This window comes from Ruditapes philippinarum, unplaced genomic scaffold, assembly GCF_026571515.1.
Source record: "Ruditapes philippinarum isolate M1 unplaced genomic scaffold, ASM2657151v2 ctg6982_1_1_1_1, whole genome shotgun sequence".
Classification (NCBI taxonomy): domain Eukaryota; kingdom Metazoa; phylum Mollusca; class Bivalvia; order Venerida; family Veneridae; genus Ruditapes; species Ruditapes philippinarum.
In genome coordinates, this window is record NW_026864829.1 from 36,784 (window position 1) to 56,669 (window position 19,886).

A 19,886-nucleotide genomic window follows, 5' to 3' on the forward strand; every position below is an offset into this window, starting at 1 on the left:
CGCCTTTTTTCTTTTATGTTTCTTTCTACATTACTAATTTTAGATGTAACATTTGCCTCGTTTTTATATGAAGCAATGGCCTTTGTCAAATAAAAATGATTCCTTCCTTTCTTTTATGAAAAGAATGTCTTCTACCTTCTTTTATTACATACTTTTTTTTTCTTTCTTTCATGAAAAAGTGCCTCTCTTTTGTTTATGAAACAGATGATTTGTGGAGTTATTTTTATTTGAAACAGTTATTTTTTCCTTTAATTATATGAAACAGTTGTTTTCTCTCTTATATGGAACAGCTGCTCCTCTTTCTGATATAAAGCAGATGCTTTTCTTTCTTATAGAAATGCAATGTAGTTGTTATTCTTTCTCGTTTGAAGCGGTTGCCATTCCTTCTTGTTTGAAACATTTGTTTTTTAACATATAAAACAAATATTGTTTTTTTTCTTTCCAACTTGAAACATTGTTGTCACTCCTTCCAAAATACAATAAATGTACAATAATTGTTATTCTTTATTATATAAAATAGTATCCCGTGTTACTATAGACATCATTGTCTTAATATGTAAAACATATGTTTTTCTTTAATTCGTGTATTGGTTTATCAAAAAGTTATATAAAAACGACCGTCTTCTTGCTAATAATTATTTCCATTATTTTGTTTTCTTTTTTGAGGCATTTTCCCTTTTTCTGATATGAAACAAATGCCCTTCTTGCCTTTATGAAACAAATAGTTTTTCTGCATTATGAATCGGTTAATAGGAACAGAAAAAGAAAGGAGTGACAGCAACAAGTGCCGGGAACCATGCTTTGGCATTGTCTTACCATGGTAAACTTCTTGGAATACCAGTGAACGTCGTCATGCCAACCATAGCCCCGCTGATGAAAATCACGGCGTGTAAAAATATGGGGCTACTATAAAAAATAGAAGGAAACAACATTGTCAAGGTAGGTGGAGTAATCTAACAGAAATTGCTAAAATATGAAGAAAATTGTTTTTGAATTCAAATTATTTATGACTAGCCGATATTCTACGATAAGGAAGAGCTTTTGTACTCAACGGGCGTGGGTTCGGCTACACGGGTTAAGTTTTAACAGCAATTAATCTCCAAATTAGGGGGAATGGGTTTTTTGAGAGCAAAAAAACGGGGTCAATGTCAAAGCCTATATCTCTGACAAAAGTTTTTGACAAATTAGGGCCCTTTTTTAAGTAAAAAAAGTTTACTTTTATAAAAAGCTCTCGTTTTCTTCAAAACTGGAATTATGGTGGCTGTTGGAAATGCTTTGGCTTTATTGGCACTGCAAAAACACCAAAGCCCCAAACGGCGCGTTTCGCCCTGTCGCTTGGCTAAAAACCCAATCTTTAATTTAACCGGCACAATTGACATCCAAAAAGGCCGCCGAAAAAACGCTTTGTCGTGTTATCGCTAGCGCCAACGCGACGCACAAAAACGTACCAAATCAGCCACCATAGAGAATAGCTAAGCACACTGTCCTACCAACAACTCTTGTTATGAAATACCATTCAATGTATATTTCGCACATGAGTTTTTTATTTTATAAAAATTTACATAATTTAAAAGAGTCTTAGTATATTAATATCAACAATTGTTCTTTTCATCACATGATACAGGGTGGTTGATGGCGTGATATTTATTTACGGTAACATTTGGGTCGCCGCTTATGATATATTTGCTATGTTTTGAATATTTAACATATATACCATGTTCCTGGCAAATGATCTCTTATTTTAATGCTATATATTTTTCAAAGTAGCTCATGAACTTTTCTAGATATAGTTGCAGAAAATGTGACACATATATTCATCAAAATATTACCGATTAGAAAAAATCTGCTCGCATAACGGGAAAAGTGAAACATCTACAATGGCAATGTATCAGCAAATATTTACCTGGAACATGTTGTATGTTAATTATTCAAATATGAATAGATACAAGAAAAATTAACAATATCAAATGTTTCCGCAAACAAATGCCACGTGATCACCTACCCTGATGACCTTTATATCTTTTTTTCAGTTCAATAAATTAAGTAATAATTTAAACAAATATAATATTAATTTTAGCAAAAGTACGAACGGAACATTTTACAATCAAACTGATTTTGGTTTCACGTTTCATTTATCACGACTTCACACACTATCTGTATAACGCATGTATGTCAAATTATATCCATTTCCGTAGCTAGTATGTGATGAAAAGAAAAGCACGTAATGATTGCGTGAAATTGAATACAAGCGACATCGTGGGTTAATATTTGATATTAATTAGATACAAACCATTTAGGGAAAATGATTCCTTAAGTACAAAAGACCGGTCGAGACAACTTCAGTCACAATTTTAACTTCGTGAATTCACGTTTTCAACATACGGAGTTCACGTATTCACGATTTCATCTTCATGGATTCAAGATTTCTGTTTCCCGATTTCACAATTTCCACGTCATGAATTCACGATTTCAACTTCACGAATTCAATTTCGTAAAATCTAGATTTCAAATTCACGAATTCACTATTTCATCTAAGAGAATTCACTGTATCAACTTCACGAATTAAACTGCGGGAATTCACGATTTTAACTTCACGAATTCACTATAATATTTCAATTTAACAAATTGATTATTTCAACTTCACAAATTCACGAATTCACGATTTCAACCTCATGAATTGACGATTTGAACATCGTGAATTTGAATTCACGATTTCAACTTCACAAATTCACGATTGATTTTAAGGCTGCTGAAACATTTATTATATAGATAAACCTTTTAATTCCAGTCAAGGACCGCTGCTCTGAAAATGGCTAATAAATTGGGATTAGCGTATATAAATGGATAAGAATTTCAAATTTAGCACTTCCATTGAAAGTTTTTTTTGTTGTTTTCTATTTTGTTTGTTTGTTATTGTGTTTTGTAAGTTTGCATTTTTTGTTGTTGTTTTTTTAGGGTTTGTTTGTTTGTTGTTGTTTTGTAATGTTGTTTTTTCTGTTTGTTTAGAGTGTTTTAAGGAATGTCATGAAGCAATTTGCTTATGTAATTGAATAAAATACATGAAATATATGTGCTTCGGTTATTAACCTTGGGACATGTTGTCATAATAACATTTATACTGTTCAGGGAAAAGATTAGTAAAAAGTGTTAATGTATTGTTAGATATGACCACGAGGATATAATAGTTGGACAAGGCACGATTGGACTTGAAATATTAAAGGATGTACCCGACCTTGATGCATGTATTGTACCAATAGGCGGAGGAGGCACGATAGATGGAACAGCTCTTGCTATCAAAACATGGCGTCCAGACGTCAGGATGATTGTAAATTTACTTTTCAAAGCGTCTTGTGATCAAGATAAACTTAAACATAAATTTTAATGAGTCGACTTATCCGTTGTTTCTTTTAATCAAGTAATTCAAATAAAATGGACGGGATTGAGTTAACCCATTACTTCATGAGCATTTTGTGAAAAATGGCTGTTTTCATTGAAAAGTCTCCCGTTACAAGTTCAAATTGCTATAATACTATAAAAACTGCTTCAACACTAATCAAACTTGGCACAAATGTTGACTGGACCATTGCACTTGCAACAACATGCTCAGGCTTAAATTTTCTGTTACCATGGCAACGAGGGGACATCTCAAAATTGCCAAAAATCACTATTTTGCGTTGAATTTTTTTCCATCAAAATTGATTTCAAAGTGCTGCACTTTCTCAATGGATTGAGATAGAGTCAAATGCTTTTCAGCGTTTGGTTACACGTTACCTTATGATCAATCTGGGGTCATTTACAGCCTCTCCCAAGTCCAAAATTTTTCTTGGCGATGAGGTTGGGGACTCCGCCCCCCTTCAAACCCCCCAAACAGAAAGGGGCACATCCCCTTCTGGCAACCCCCTGATGTTCTGCTTTGGTTTGGGGGCCGCGCCGAAAAAGAGGTCACTTTTTTTAACAAACATTTCTCAAACAAAAACAAGTGTTTGGGGCCTAAATAGGCATTTTTTTTCATCATTTGAGAACAACAAAAAGGGGGGGGGGGTGAAAAAGGCGTTAAAAGGCGTGTATATGAAAGTAATGGGTTAACTGAAAATGATGAAAATACTTGAAATTACCCTAAATCGCGTTTTTTCATGTTTAAACATGGCCTGTCATATAAATTTGAAGAAAAATTGTTGTTTTGTAGATTTTTTTATTTTTTTCATTAACCCATTACTTCATGAGCATTTTGTGAAAAATGGCTGTTTTCATTGAAAAGTCTCCCGTTACAAGTTCAAATTGCTATAATACTATAAAAACTGCTTCAACACTAATCAAACTTGGCACAAATGTTGACTGGACCATTGCAATTGCAACAACATGCTCAGGCTTAAATTTTCTGTTACCATGGCAACGAGGGGACATCTCAAAATTGCCAAAAATCACTATTTTGCGTTGATTTTTTCCATCAAAATTGATTTCAAAGTGCTGCACTTTCTCAATGGATTGAGATAGAGTCAAATGCTTTTCAGCGTTGGTTACACGTTACCTTATGATCAATCTGGGGTTATTTACAGCCTCTCCCAAGTCCAAAATTTTTCTTGGCGATAATTAAAATATCGATCCATGTTCATGAAGATATATTAATCTTCAGGGTGTTCAGGCTGAACACTGCCCTATTTCCACAAGGCTGCGATGGACGTCGGGCGACCGATCTATACCGAGACGAAATCAACGCTGGCAAACGGTTATTTTTTGGTCGCATACTTTTTATAATTTTACAATATATTGTTTCACATCTGAAATTTGCGACATTCAATACTTCTATTATTTTATCTCTTCATATAGAGCATATAAAGTCCAGACTTGATTATAGATCTATATACTAATGAATACATTGAAATCAAACAACTGAAGTGTCACATATTTATATACATAAAGATACAATCATAATTTAACGTTGTAGCAATATATTTAATTTTCATAATTCCAATTCATGTATTTATTTTATACATGAAATATTGAGAAATAATGATTAAATAAAGTGTATACTTTCATTTAACATGATTTCATTGTAAAAAAAAATTTTCACTGCAGTGTAACATATTTTCACTGGCGTTTCTTTCGGAATACATGTACTAAATACATCAAATACACAAAATTAAAGGGCAACTTCTTACGTATCGTAAGGTCAAAAAAGAGACAACGTATATAATTATCCTATCTACAATTAGAAGAGCACAATAAACAAACAGACATGCCAACTTAAGATCACGAGAATTCCTGAGTATCACATGCGTTATTTTTAAAATAGGCAGATGCATTCTTTTAAAAAGCAGACAACAAAAACAATAAAAGTGAAATAAAGCTGTTTTTATACATCTATGTGTGACGAATTTATTTATGTACGAATGGGCTTGTATAGTAATACAAGGGTTACGTGTCTTTAATTTAAAACGCCATTTGCATCTACCTTTCTGGTCATCAATTGTTACTTATTTTGATAGGTAAGGTATAGTTACATGTTTTAACCTCATATTTGTTTATAACTATCTTATACCTGTCAGGAAAGAGTCTATTAGTGTGCCAAATTAGAAAGGTCACACATTAAATTTAAAAGTTCGGTTAGAGTCGTTAAACGTAATCGACGAATTAACTCTATAATAATTGGGACTTTGGGACAGGGAATTATTTAAGCCTCTGTGTGACGGGAAATAACTCAGCTACAGGTGGCGCTTTACTCTATATCCATAAAATAAGGCAGGAGACGCTCAACGTCGCCATTAGAATCAACTTTTCGGTGGAAGCGAAGGTTACACTGTCAAAGCAATCCACGGAACATAGGAGGTGTGGGCAATCCTATAGTTCGTATAGTAAAACGGCTCCTTTTAAAAGGCTCAGCTTCTGGTTTGGGGAATACAAATGATAGGATATAAATTGTCAGGTTGCTGAACCTAACTATATCGATATTTATTGTATATTTGATGAACATCAAGTATTCATTTTTTTCGTGGCTGAGGTTGAGGGATCACACCAATAGTTATAGATAGCCCACGTTTTCTTTATAGATGTCGCTGCTATTTAACGCTCGATATAAATATGAGTACGTTTTTACTTACTATAATTATTTTCTCTGTTGATTCATTGTTCAGCCATATTAGTCAGTGGATCATGATATTATGTCCACTATAAATGGAGGGTAGAACCATATTAGAAAAGTTTATATGTATAAAAATGATAACCTGTAGCCACGAAGTGAAGGCAACGTTCCTCAAGAAGATATAGATGTCTTATTAGGGGTCATTGGGAAGCCCGCTCGGAATCTACGGTTACATATGCTATTCTTTCACGTGTCAACACTATCCTCTCAACTCTTTAAACATCTAATATTCAATAAGTTCAAAACATAAACGACTTTTTTTGTATTCTATAGGATGGAGCCATTTAAACGCGACTAACTATAAGTACGTGATGTGACATTACTTTTTCGCGCAAGTTGCATAAAAGCAGTGTGTGATATATCCTATTGACCATAATTAACATGTTTTAGATGTATGTAGGGTGTAAATTGTATGACAACTTGTACAAAGTCGAAGGAAGTGGTGTTTTCAACTGAAATATATTATCATGATTCATTTATAGTGTGGTGGAAATTTGAACAAAAGGTGAATAGTCCGTCCGTCAAATAATGCAGGAGAATTATTGCAACTAAAGGGCGCTTCATGTCCAGACAACTAAGAAACCACAGCACAGCTTATTAAATATAAAGAAGAGCAGCGTCCACTCTTGCTTATCTGTAAGGTTTGTCAGCCGCTTCAATGTAACATTTTATGAGCCAGCAACTGTTTGTATTTTCTAAACTTCTCGCCTAAAGTAAGTAACTTTAACCAGCGCAGGTCCTTTAGAGCTGACTGCCATAAATATCTGACATTCGTAGACGCTGTCTTTATTTGATCGTGGTCATACATGCGCTTTGAGAACCTTACTCTTGACTTTAAAAAATACCTCATCCTAAATTGTAAAACCATCATTTCACAATAATACGCTGAGAATTGCATTGAACAAAAGTGCACCGATTTTCAAATGCATTCTTGAAATGTCCCGCATGTGCATGAACAGAGGCAGCATCAGGTAACAACTGTCCCACAAATATGTGTGTGTGTGTGTGTTTTAGGGCAGGCGTTATAGAATGGAATATACAGTAACCTGGATATGGCCGTCATGAGCATATTTTATGATTCTGGAAGAAGGGCTGTGTGTTTCCCTCAAATACTGCGTCATAAGAATGTCATAGGAAAATATAAAGGTATACCGGCGAAAAAACACATAAACGTATATAACTATTAAAATTAATAATAAATAATAACCGAGGGTGTGAATCTCGATATTGCGCTGTAGTATAGCCCATATCCGGAATAAAACGGATATATTCTTTATTACTAAAAAAAAACATATATAACAAAGTTTGTGTCGTAAAAAATCGTCTGCTACATGAAAACTTTAGAACTGTTTAATGACACCTACGGTCTTGTACACGTGTCTTTCATCCGGTAACCCAGGTTATTAACTGTATTAAACATAGTATATATAGTATAAACGGAATGTGTACCGTGGGTTTCGACGATGGGCCTACTGGTATACTCTACTATCATTGCAATTATTTAAAGATTAATCTATCAATTTGCCAGTATTATTTTCTATACAAACATAGGTAATTGGAAAACCACGCGTGGTGAATAGATATGGTGCTTCTCGTGATTTTCCATTACTATGCAGGACGTTGTTTATTAAGGCCTACTACGAAATATTCACTATATGTAGGGACGAATATATACTTCAAATATAAGTCCAGTTACATTTTAAGTCACATCTTCCGGTAGATCTGATATAATTGTTAAAACTTATTAGATATATCTAAAAAGGTCAGATAAAAAAAAGAATAAAATAGGTGTTTTAGGTAGTTTTCAATTTTTAAATTTGACTATATTCATTAAAATAAGTTCATAAACATGTCATATTGTAGTGACACTTGCATGTTTTAAAGATCATTAAATGCGTTTATAGATATATCCGTGCGTTTATTCGTGCAAGTTTTAAGAAACAATAAAGTGCGCAGGACTTAATTTACAATGGTATACCTTTAATTCAGTTATTCATTATGATTTGGGGAATAATGTATACTTCAAGACAAAAAAGGGCATTTCAGTTATATGTCCGTTTATCTGTTATAATAGATAAATGTACATAATAGAAATGTCGGACAATACAAACAATATCGGTGTTTTTCATGATTTTTCAAATATTAACAGGCTGCATTTATCGAGATTATTTTTATTAAAAACAAACATATTGTGGGGGACGCATGTGTACAACTATACAAGACCTTATGTCATCGCCAAATTGACCATTATAATATTGTTACATTTGTGAAAAAATATATCGTTATTTTAGTGGTATAAAATGAATTCTCAGAAGTCGTAATAAAATAACTATGCTTTTCATTAATATGCCTCTTTAAGAAATTCATTTTCATATTTCATCTATGAGGACAAATGTGATATAATTTGGTTAGTTCTTTTTTTAAAAAATTCAACTTTTATTTTTTTAAAAATTGCCTCCAAAATGTTCACCTCGAAACTTCTAGTTTAGTACACTTTAAATGATTTTTTACCGTTAATAATAATATTGGCACAACAACGCCAATCGTAGAACATGATTATTATATTAAATCTTTTATATTGTATACATATATATTTGAACAAATATTAAAGACGGAGCTAAAATATTTGTTCTTATAGAAAATAATTGTAATGCTAACTTATCTTCAAACTGTTAAAACCTGAAATTCTCCCATGACCAACAAATGGGAAAAACAAATTTCATAATATAACACTATTTACATTCTAAACCTAAATTATTAGAATGGGGAAATTCTCCAGAGGACCTCCAATATGAAAACAAATATTCATAATTAATGACAAATTTTAAAAGCTCCTTTGGGAATATCATATATAAAAGTACAACACATAGGTACATTTTGAATAATTGAATAACGAGGTGATAAAGACTGTAATCGTGTGTTTATAATAGCATTACATTCATCTAATTTTTAAGTTAATAATTAAATAGGATAATTAAACAGACAAAGAACAGTGAGATCGGTTTAATTGAAACTATAATGTATTCAAGCTGACTTGAGTTCCATCAGTACTGGCTGATTAGTTAGATTTGTTTTCAACACAATCGTCCATATCAAATCTGATTCTTAAGACATCCACACACACGGCGTTGTTGAAAAGGAACAAATATTCGTACGGAATATGATCATATTGGTAATTAAGTTTTTCTCATATTCATAACGTAATTACTTTTCTAATTTATCATATTCAAATACTTGCTTGTTGTTTTTATCGTATTGACATTATAAAAAACAAATGATATAAATTAACATTTTTGCGTAAACATCATAACAATTATGGATTTTTTAGGTACAAGGTAAATCTTACGTCCTTAATAAAACACTTTTTATATCTTTTTTCCTGCTTATTCTTAACGTTGCACCAGACATTACTAATGTAATTGGATCTGTAAAGTCCTTTTTAAATATAACTACCTATTTATCATATTTCATCTGAATAATAATTTATATGGAGTTTTAATCATTATGAATAGATACATTACTTTGAATTCAAATGTTCTATAAGTTGTCTACCTACTTTTATGTAACATACTTGCTTCTTTGGTTTTCATTTTTTATGAGAAAAATGTAAAAAGAACTTGTTTGATCACTACATGCAAATATTTTGTCCATACGAGCCTCTTCGCTTATGCAGCAATACTAGTTTTTGAAAATTATAACTTCTAATCGAAAAATACACAATTTAATATCTAATTTTTATTTCATTGATATTTTTTCTGATTCCTATGTCACTTGTTTTCGTACCAAACACTATTTTATAACAGAATATGGCTTTGAACAATATAACCATTAAATTTGCAATTTAGATATTTTAGGAGCTGCCTACACAAAGTTGATAAGTTTTTACAGTAAGTCAATATGCGCACTATTTACATTTACAGAAAACATGCAAAAGAAATATAGACATCTACCTTATTTACAAAAATACTTTGTGTTATACGATTTAAATTTGTGGGCGTGAAACAGAATTCGTTCCTTTGATTACATTGCAAAGATTGAACTGTTTACAGTATCCCTGTGAACACAATATTAGAGCCACTATAATCTAAAAATAAAACAACCTCACTTTCTTAATATTCTTCAATGATTATCGGCTATCAATTGTCTTGAAAATGGAAATACCACTTAACAATTGAGTCTGTGGAACAACTCTAACAACTGTTCCCACAAGCACTGCATAAACTGGACCGCAATCTCGCCTTCTTGCAAGCGAATCCTACATTACAGGATCTACAGAACAAATCCTCAGAATGCATTCATGATAACATCGCCATCCAGACAAGTTTTCGCCGCCATTTTGGCGTTTTATCAAAATGGAGAATTACACATACCCGATGACGTCATGTCCGGGTGCGTTCTTGGGGGAACTGGAGTATTGGGAGATTTCACCGGAAGCCTTGTCAGAATGCTGTTACAACAGGTAATCTGAAGAACTGAAGAAATAAATTAGACTTTCTTACATTGCAATTACATGTATTGCTGTAAAGTTCATAAAAAGAGCCATATTTGGTCACATAAGAGAGACTTATATATATAAAGTCCGGAATATTACGCCGATTCCAGGCATTTAATAATTTATAATAAAGTAAATTCGTAATTAAGTAACATTACATAAGTTTATGAATGAATCGTATGCAAACAGCACATTACAATTTAACAACATAACAAAACAAACATATTAATTAAGTATCAGTCAGAGAGTCTCCCTTGTTTGATTATAAGACTTGGATATATTAGCATAGTTATTCAATATGACAACATATTTGATCTATCTAATATCAAGTTAATATTTGATAAAACCAGCCTTTCTTCAAACGCTCAGATTAAATTACTTGCAAGTCTATATAAAAGATGTATATTTCTAGACGAATAAACATCAAGTATATATGAGTCTAACTATGCTTAGTTTTGCTATATACCTATATGATATATACTTGATTCTTATGATATTATACTTCGGGATGACATTCCTCTTCTATTGTTTGCTGTAGACATAATTTACACAAACTTTCATTTCTTAAAACATTTATGTGCATACAGTCTTTTCTGACAACCTTATTTCACACGTTCATCTTTTATTTTCAATTCACATAATATACACTAGCATTTCAAGGCTGTGCTAAACATAGAAGAAGAACTGTAATACGTACACACTCTCCGTTCAATAATAGACCGTAAAAATAACTGTTATTATATTTTGATAATGTCAAACATGATTGTGTTAATATCAACAAAACGCTAAAACAGCTTTATTTCTCCAAAGTAACATTTGTCTTACAGTGTCGCCAAATTGCCAGACATATCTTGCTTCCCATTCCAAATGCTAAAATTTGAATTTGTTAAGAGGCAAGCTATCCATTCTCTGTGTTTGTGCAAACTTCTCTTACCTCAAGTGTTTCAAATAATCAAAATCATTGAAGAATAGCTTGTATTGCATCATTTCTTAGCAAATAAAAACATCTTAGATTACAGAAATTTCTAGATGAACAAGAAACTTTGAGTAAGTTTAGACAGACGTATGTAAAGAGCAAAGATATCAGTAAGCCAGTATCACCGTCAAGTGGTTGCTTACAGAGATTCCGTACTAACATTTGGGAAACAATTAACTATAACAGACCTTCTGTCGCCGGCAAGGTAAACTCAGCTGTTAAGTTTTTAAGCTTTTAACACATTTATTCTTTATATCAGAGTAATGAAATATGGCTTGAGTATTATTGTCATTGATGTATGATTTATATGAACGAGTTAAACACTTCACAATCGTTATGTACATATTCTAATTATCTAATAACTGATCAATACCATTTTTTACAAGGAATTCGATACATGTGATAAACATCACTGTATAAATGACCAAAAACTTTATTATTTTCCTCACGAATGACAATTAAACTGATATCTATAAATCTGTTATAAGATTGTTGTCTTTTATTTCAGATTTACTTATTCGTGGCGTTTATTATGGTTCTCATGTCCATATTGGTTCTCGCATATAGTACAGACCCATTCTTCCACAGAGAATTGACGAACTGTGAACGTCTACAGTACCTGGACTCTAGAGGTATTGAAGGTTATGAGTCTATCAAACCATATCTTGAGGAATTATGTACACTAGGTGACGTCCCTGTACTTTCGGAAAGTCTGATTAAAAAGCTCAATTTGAGTGACATCGAAAATATACTTCTAAGGGAAAGCAAAGATGATGGTGGAAAATTGAAACGCTTTGTGTTTACATTTATTCATAAACGATTAATGACGATGAATAAAGTTGAGGAATTAGAGGCCGAGATATCTTACCCAGATTGGCTTGCCGAATACGACTTTGAAAACAGTACAGAAGATAAAAATACATCCTCCTTAATTGAATACCCACAACAGCCATACGCAAAAACTTTAAAGCCTATTCCCGTAGCTGAAATATTTACATCGCAAAAAGATTTCACATTTCCGAATATCAAAATTAAAATGTTTACCCTGATTATTTTTGAGGGTTTGACAACAATTTTCTTCACTATTGAATTTGTGTTACGCCTATCTACATGTCCAAATTTTAAAATGTATTTCTTGTCAGTGATAGATTGTTCAGATGCATTGTCTCTTCTGGGTTCTTATCTTTATTTCTTTCTCTATTTGATGTTTCCACACTTACGATACGGTACTTGGATTGATTATTTGGCTTACTTACAAACATTAAGATCTTTGCGTTTCTTCCGCTTGGTTCTGAATATGAGAGCTGGAATCGTTTTAGCGTATTCTGTTCGTAGAAATATCAAGGATCTAGTAATTTTGATATTGTTTTTATTTGCTGGAATGTGCACTTTTGGAACATGTATCTACATAGCAGAAGATAACGCAAAAATAGAGAGCATACCAGACGCTTGGTATTTGTCTATTGTAACCATGACAACGGTTGGTTACGGTGACATTTATCCTGAAACAAAAATTGGTAGATTCATTTGTTGTCTGTGCGCCATAGCTGGTGTTGTTCTGCTCGCAATGACAGTACCAATGTTTGCAAATCACTTTCTAATACTATATAATCATACTGAAACGGAAAATGTCATTGAAAAATATAAGCAAAAGAAAACGATGAATAGAAACAATAGAATAGTATATCAATAATCAGAAAACAACTATTAAAAGTTTATCAAAACTGCTTTTAATAACACATTTGAAAACATTGTTTTGTCAAATTGCAAGATAAAAAAAAGCTTGTTCATGCCGTAATTATATATGTCAGACGGTTAGGCTACTATTGCGTAACTTCTTGAAATTGGTATATATAATTTATGCAGACGCATTTCCAAAAAGCAGTGCGCTGAAATATCATTTGAAATTCTGCACCAAATTCTCCATACTATACTTTAAATGACAATGCAAACAAAGATTGTTTTTATATAATTGCATTTATGTACGATGTATTAGTGTATGCAAAACACTTTTATTTAGTGACTATGAACTTGCTCAATCAAACCGAGTCTGCAACATTTCTATATTTTGACGTTTAGGACGTTGTTTAAGGATTCTGTTTTTCTCTTTTTGATTTTTAAAATCTATATATAAACATAAATGTTATCAATCTTTCTGTAATATATCTGTATTTTTAAGGTCTAAAATTCAAACTAACTACTTTGTAAGATATGTTTTTATAAGTTATACAAATAATACTTTGCAAATGTAATTAATCCCATTTTTAAATTGTTGATGCTTTTATTGGTATATTTTTGTTGTATAGAATATAATAACTAACAAAAATATTTTTGTTGTGTTATTGTTGTTGTTGTTATTTTTCTAATGATTCGGACCAACGCTATAGAGTACGTATTAAATTACATATTTGTTACTTAGTTTGTAATTCAAAGGTATTGACTCAGGTTAAACTTCTGAAACATGAAAGAAAGAACTTTATTTGAAGACAAATAAATATAATTTGTCATCTATGAAATACATCCTTTATGCAATACGGAGGAGTGAAGCAATTTTGCCTGTAAACGGCTGACTTACAATGCACAACTCACATAGATAATAATTATCGTTTAAGAAAATAAGTGGAGCCTTGCTAATCCGAGCCCTTCTAATCCGGGATCCTTTCTAATCCGAACGATGTGTCCAGTCCCATTTTTTTTGTTGTATTTCTAATAGTATAAATTAAACCTTTCGTATCCGGAACCTGTCTTTTCCGAATTCCGGACGATTTTTTTTAATTTTTGTTCTTGTTTTACACTGAAATTAATCTCCCGGATCCGAACAAATTTTGTACTATTAACAGGGTTTTTTATATAAAAAGTTAGTTTAACCAAGTAAGGAAAATGAATCAAAATCGCTTATTGACAGCTATATACACGAATAACAAGTTACCATTGATTATCAAATTAAATGTTATCATATTTTGTAAGCTCTCGACTTAACTTCTTTTGTGCACTTCCGCTTGTACAACTTGAATGAAAAAAATGTATATGTAATAAAGCAAAAATATTATTATGCAAGAATATGAAAAAGTGAAAATGTAACAACGCGAAAAAGGTGAATCACGACAAATTCCAACATTGTCGTATATGCATGTTGTCACATTTCTAAATTAACGCTTTTTTGCATGTCATATTTTTATTAATCGTATGGTTGCATTTTCAAATCTTTGCCTTAACTACTTATGTGCACTTTCTCTTGATAAACCATAACGCAAATATCTGACATTGTTACAAAGCTAAAAATGTAACATTGCGTGAAAAGTTAAAACAAATGTAACATTGTGAAATAGCATTGGCGAAAGGCGAATGGAAACAGAATTGAAAAGTCTACCATATATATGTAGTACACTTGAACACTCTAAAATATTAAAACTGAATATTTACATGACATGTCACTCCTTATAATGTTGCAACAATGCTGCTAAACGGTCATTTTTATGGTCTATTATTTAGTCTGTAGAATACATATTCATCCTTATTTAATGATCCGATAAATAATCAGATGAGTATTTAAGTTTTTCGGCCGGATGGCATTTATCCAGCCGGATTCGGAAAATATCCACCCTGAAAAGCTTTTTAAAATAAGATTGACGATGAGAAAACAAATAAATGAAGCGTAAATTTAAGTCAATTATTGCTAATTAACCCTCAATCTATCATGTGACATAGTTTATAAATGTTAAGGACATATTAAATGGTAGTGAAATTTACCACATTCCTGGTGTGCAAAGACTTTCCGGCTTGCATTCAGAAACATTATATCGAATAAGTCGCAGTTTACTTTTACATTTCTTTATTTCTTGTATTAAACATAAGGCAGTCGTGAAGCTTACATGTATAAGATTTTATTTTCCGAAGACAATCAGATACGATAATGGCTACCGAAAATCCTATACACGTACACACGTAACTATTGAGAATTTGAAAATCAGAGACCGCTATTGTGAATAATTTAAAAATAGAAAATTCAGATAGATTCGTGTACATTTATTTTTTTGAAATAGAGCGATCCTTTATTTTAATATTGCTAATAGTTTAGACTTATGTATAACAGTGTTCAAATTGAATTTATTGACAAATATACATGTATATACGAGTTTATATATCATTTTCATACCAATTCATATATAAATGTTAATAAATATACATGACTATGTAAATAGGTTAAGGCTGGTATGTTATGAAATTTTATGGATCATTCATATCTAAGTAAAAATGAAAAATAGACAAAAAATACATCATATATGAAATGATATTCCAATAAAGGAATGAATTATCAAATTAAGATAAGACGAATTATTTCAATAGCAAATAATTGATTTTATTTTTGCGCACGAAGTTCACGTGATTTGTATACAGCATTGGCGGTAAATTATGCGGATTTCCTCGGTTACGCTATATATCACCGACACATCCGTTTCCGTCAGCATTGTACTTGAGAACTTGTGCTGTAAACATCGCTTGATAAAATCAGTTTCAATCACCAATTTATATTGCGCATCATGCCTCCTAAACGCAGAGGAAGGAAAAGGAAAGCAAGACCTTCTGATGAGGGAGAGTGTGAATCTCGGCTTTTACAGCCTGATCCAGGCAACAGTTCTTCACCTTCACGTCGTTCTTTACGTTCTAATGTAATAGATTTTGAAGAAATAATAAGAGGTTCGGGTATATTGCCCGCTTCTGGTGATTCGGCTAATTCAAGTAATGCTGTTAGCCAACAAAATATTAATGAGGGGTGTGGTGGTGTTTTTCAACAAACAACAAGTCAATTGTCAGAAACAGATCGTGCGCAGGTAGTTGCTAATCCCCCACGTGCGCCACGTCACGCTCTTGCACAATACAATTTAAACCCGCATTCCAGTTCTTTAATACCGAGCGTGTTACCTGAATGTGTTCAATTAGCAGACGACGATATCGCTGCGCACGTGCCGCCCGCTCTCAAACAGCAGATAGCACGTGGCGAGTATGTAAATTTAGCCCTGTTGTTAAAAGGCTCGATTGAGTTGTCCGATATCTATGATAAAGGTAGCAGACTTCGTTTGTCAGTAGACGGAAAAATTGAAACGCAGGCGAGGCCGTGTAAAGATAAGATATACACCATTGAAAAATGGACCGATGCCTTCATCGTGTACGCTTCAATTTACACTGCTTCTAACCTCAATAAAATATACGAGATTTTTCATTACATGTGGGTTATAAGGGAATGCGCGGCCAGGCAAGGCGACTTGGCATGGCGAGAATATGATGAGCACGTATTAATAATGACCTATGGTGGAGATGTGTCCAAACTAGGCCGAATTCTCCTTTCCCAGTTGACAATACACGAGCACCTCGTGCTCCATCATGTAATCAATTCAATGAGGGCAGGTGTAATTGGCCAATGTATAAATTCCCTCACATATGCTCGAAGTGTAGCGCTTTTCACGCCGCCGTGAATTGTCCGAGTAATATGCAACGTCAAGAATTCTCTGGTAATTATACTAACAATTTTCGGGGAAGGAATTTCCGATTCTCAAAATTCAGAGGGCGAAATGTTTCCCGTGGTAATGCCAGGGGTTCATTCAAAAAATGAAAATATCAAAGATGCAGAAAATCTAGATTTAATTAATCTAGCGGTTACCCCGATAAACTTGAGTGCTCTTCGCCGTTTGGTAACGGGATATAAGCATAAGGATGCTAAAGTTTTATTGAACGGTTTTCTTTTTGGTTTTAATATGCATTATTCGGGGCCGAGATAAGGCAGGGAATGTAAGAATTTACGCTCGGCTTTATCAAATCCTAATGTAGTACAAGCCAAAATTAATAAAGAAATAAACGCCCGTCGTATGGCCGGGCCTTTTGTAGATAAACCAATGCCAAATTTAATCATTTCACCTATAGGCTTAGTTCCGTAGAAAATAAAAGGGGAGTTCAGACTTATACACCATCTTTCATTCCCAGAAGAAGAATCAGTTAATGATTATATAGACAAAAAATTTTGTTCTGTGTCATATACGAATTTTGATGAAGCAGTGGCAATGATTCAAAATTTAGGAAGGCACTGCTACTTGTTTAAAATGGATCTTAAAAATGCTTTTCGATTGTTACCAATTAGGCCCGAAGATTTTGAAGTATTAGGATTGAAATTCAAAAGTTTATACTACATAGATAAAGCATTACCTTTCGGGCATCTGTTAGTTGCAAGACGTTCGAAAAGTTTTCAACTTTTTTGGAGTATGTCGTTAAGCAGAGGTTAACGTCTGGTGGGTTAATTCATTATCTTGATGATTTTCTTGGCGCAGATAGGTCATTTACATTATGTCGCGCTGCTATGGACATATTCAAAACTTGTATGGATGATTTAAACGTTCCCCTAGCAGACGAAAAAAACCGAATGTCCGAATAAAATTATGGTTTTCTTGGGTATCGAACTTGATACGGATAAAATGCAGATACGAATTCCTATTGAAAAAATAACGGAAGTAATAACAAAAGTAAGGGAGATTTTAAACAAGAAAAAAGCGTCGTTACGAGAAATACAGTCCCTTATAGGTTCTTTAAACTTTTGCTGCCGTGCTATACCTGCCGGCAGACCTTTTTGCAGACGACTTATTAATGCTACATGTGGCGTATCGAAGTCATTTCATCGCCTTAGAGTAAATACAGGCATTAAGCGCGACTTACGTATGTGGCTATTTTTTTGAAAATCATAACGGCATATCAGCTTTCCATGACCGATTTTGGGTTTCGAACGAGGAAGTTCAATTAGTAATAGAAAGAGCACCGAAACACGAGGCTATCTGATTTGTACGAGGGGGCGTAGCCCACGAGTATTAATCAGATTGCCGAGTGTTTTGGTGTTCTTTCTCTTTTGTATCATAGTCAAACATAAAAGCACGTTCCCTGTTGTCACAATATGAAACCCCGGCAAAAATGAACCAATGAACGAACATCTGAATATGACATTTCTGTCGCTTTCCCTTTCTCTGTCGTCACAATATGTAAACCCCAGCAAAAATAAGCCAATCAATGGGGATGCTCTGGAGTGCGGGTAACTAATACCCGCACTCCAGTTAACGCACTGTGCATGTATATGTAAACGATTTAACCTTGACACATTTTCAACAGAAAGGTCTCCAAACTATGATACAATATACAGATAGCGCAGGTGGCTTGGGTTGTGGCTTCGGAATTTTTTATTGTAATCACTGGTGTCAGGCTAAATGGCCCAAAGCTTGGCATGAAAGAAATATTACAAGCAATATAACGGTTCTCGAGCTGTTTCCTATCTGGATTGCCATAAATATCTGGGGTAAAGAATTAATGAATAAGAAAATTAAATTTTATTGTGACAATGAAGCGGTGGTGCACATATTAAATACGTTAACATCGAAATCTGAGTTAGTTATGTGCATTGTGCGAGCGCTTACGCTAAAATGTTTGAAATTTAATATCTTGTTGAAAGCAAAACATATTCCTGGTTCGCGTAATGAAATTTGCGATGCATTGTCTCGATTTCAGGCAACGAAGTTCAGAGAATTGGCTCCCGAGGCGGATCTGTGCCCAGTGGTAGTCCCACAATCACTTTGGAATATCTTCAACGAACAACAATAGGTCTTATGCAAAATAGTTTGGCATTCAACACATTTCAAACTTATAATACGGCCGTTAGTTTCTTTTCTAAATTTAGATCCATGTACAAGTTTGAGGAGCATTGACCGGCAACTCAACAGCAGTTAGTCTTGTTTATTGCATACTGTTTCAATAAAGGCCTCTCTCCGAAACCTATCAAAACTTATATTGCAGGCTTGGATTATTTTCATAGGGTAAACGAATGGCCACCAGTCACAAGTAACTTTTTGATAGCTAAATTGCTTGATGGTTGTTTTCGGGTTAGGAAAACAGTTGATAATAGAGCGCCTATCACCAAACACGTTTTGTTAGGCATATTAAATGAACTTCACAGAGTATGTTATAATCAGTACGAGATTAAGTTATTTAAATCATTGTGGCTTTTGGAATATTTTGGTCTGTTCAGAATTAGTGAATTAGTGGCTTGTTATGCATACGGTCCAAATTACAATATTAATCGCGGTGATATATACATTTCACCGGACGGTCATTTCGTTTCAGTGTCATTAAATAGGCACAAAACAAATCAATGCAGTAAAGCAACAGTGTTGAAACTCGCACTTGAACAAGATAAAAACGCATGTCCGGTTACGGCCTTGATTAGCTACATTAATGTGAGCCCGGATATC

The 19,886-nt window shown here is 33.2% G+C and overlaps 1 protein-coding gene across 1 annotated transcript; it reads left to right on the forward strand.

The window, feature by feature from the left end:
* Nucleotides 1-10,491: 10,491 nt before the first annotated feature.
* Nucleotides 10,492-13,300, forward strand: LOC132726960 (uncharacterized). Its single transcript, XM_060712376.1, has 3 exons — nt 10,492-10,598; nt 11,644-11,812; nt 12,116-13,300. The coding sequence occupies exons 1-3, from the start codon at nt 10,492-10,494 to the stop codon at nt 13,298-13,300; spliced, it is 1,461 nt and encodes a 486-aa protein (XP_060568359.1).
* The last annotated feature ends 6,586 nt before the right edge of the window (nt 13,301-19,886 follow it).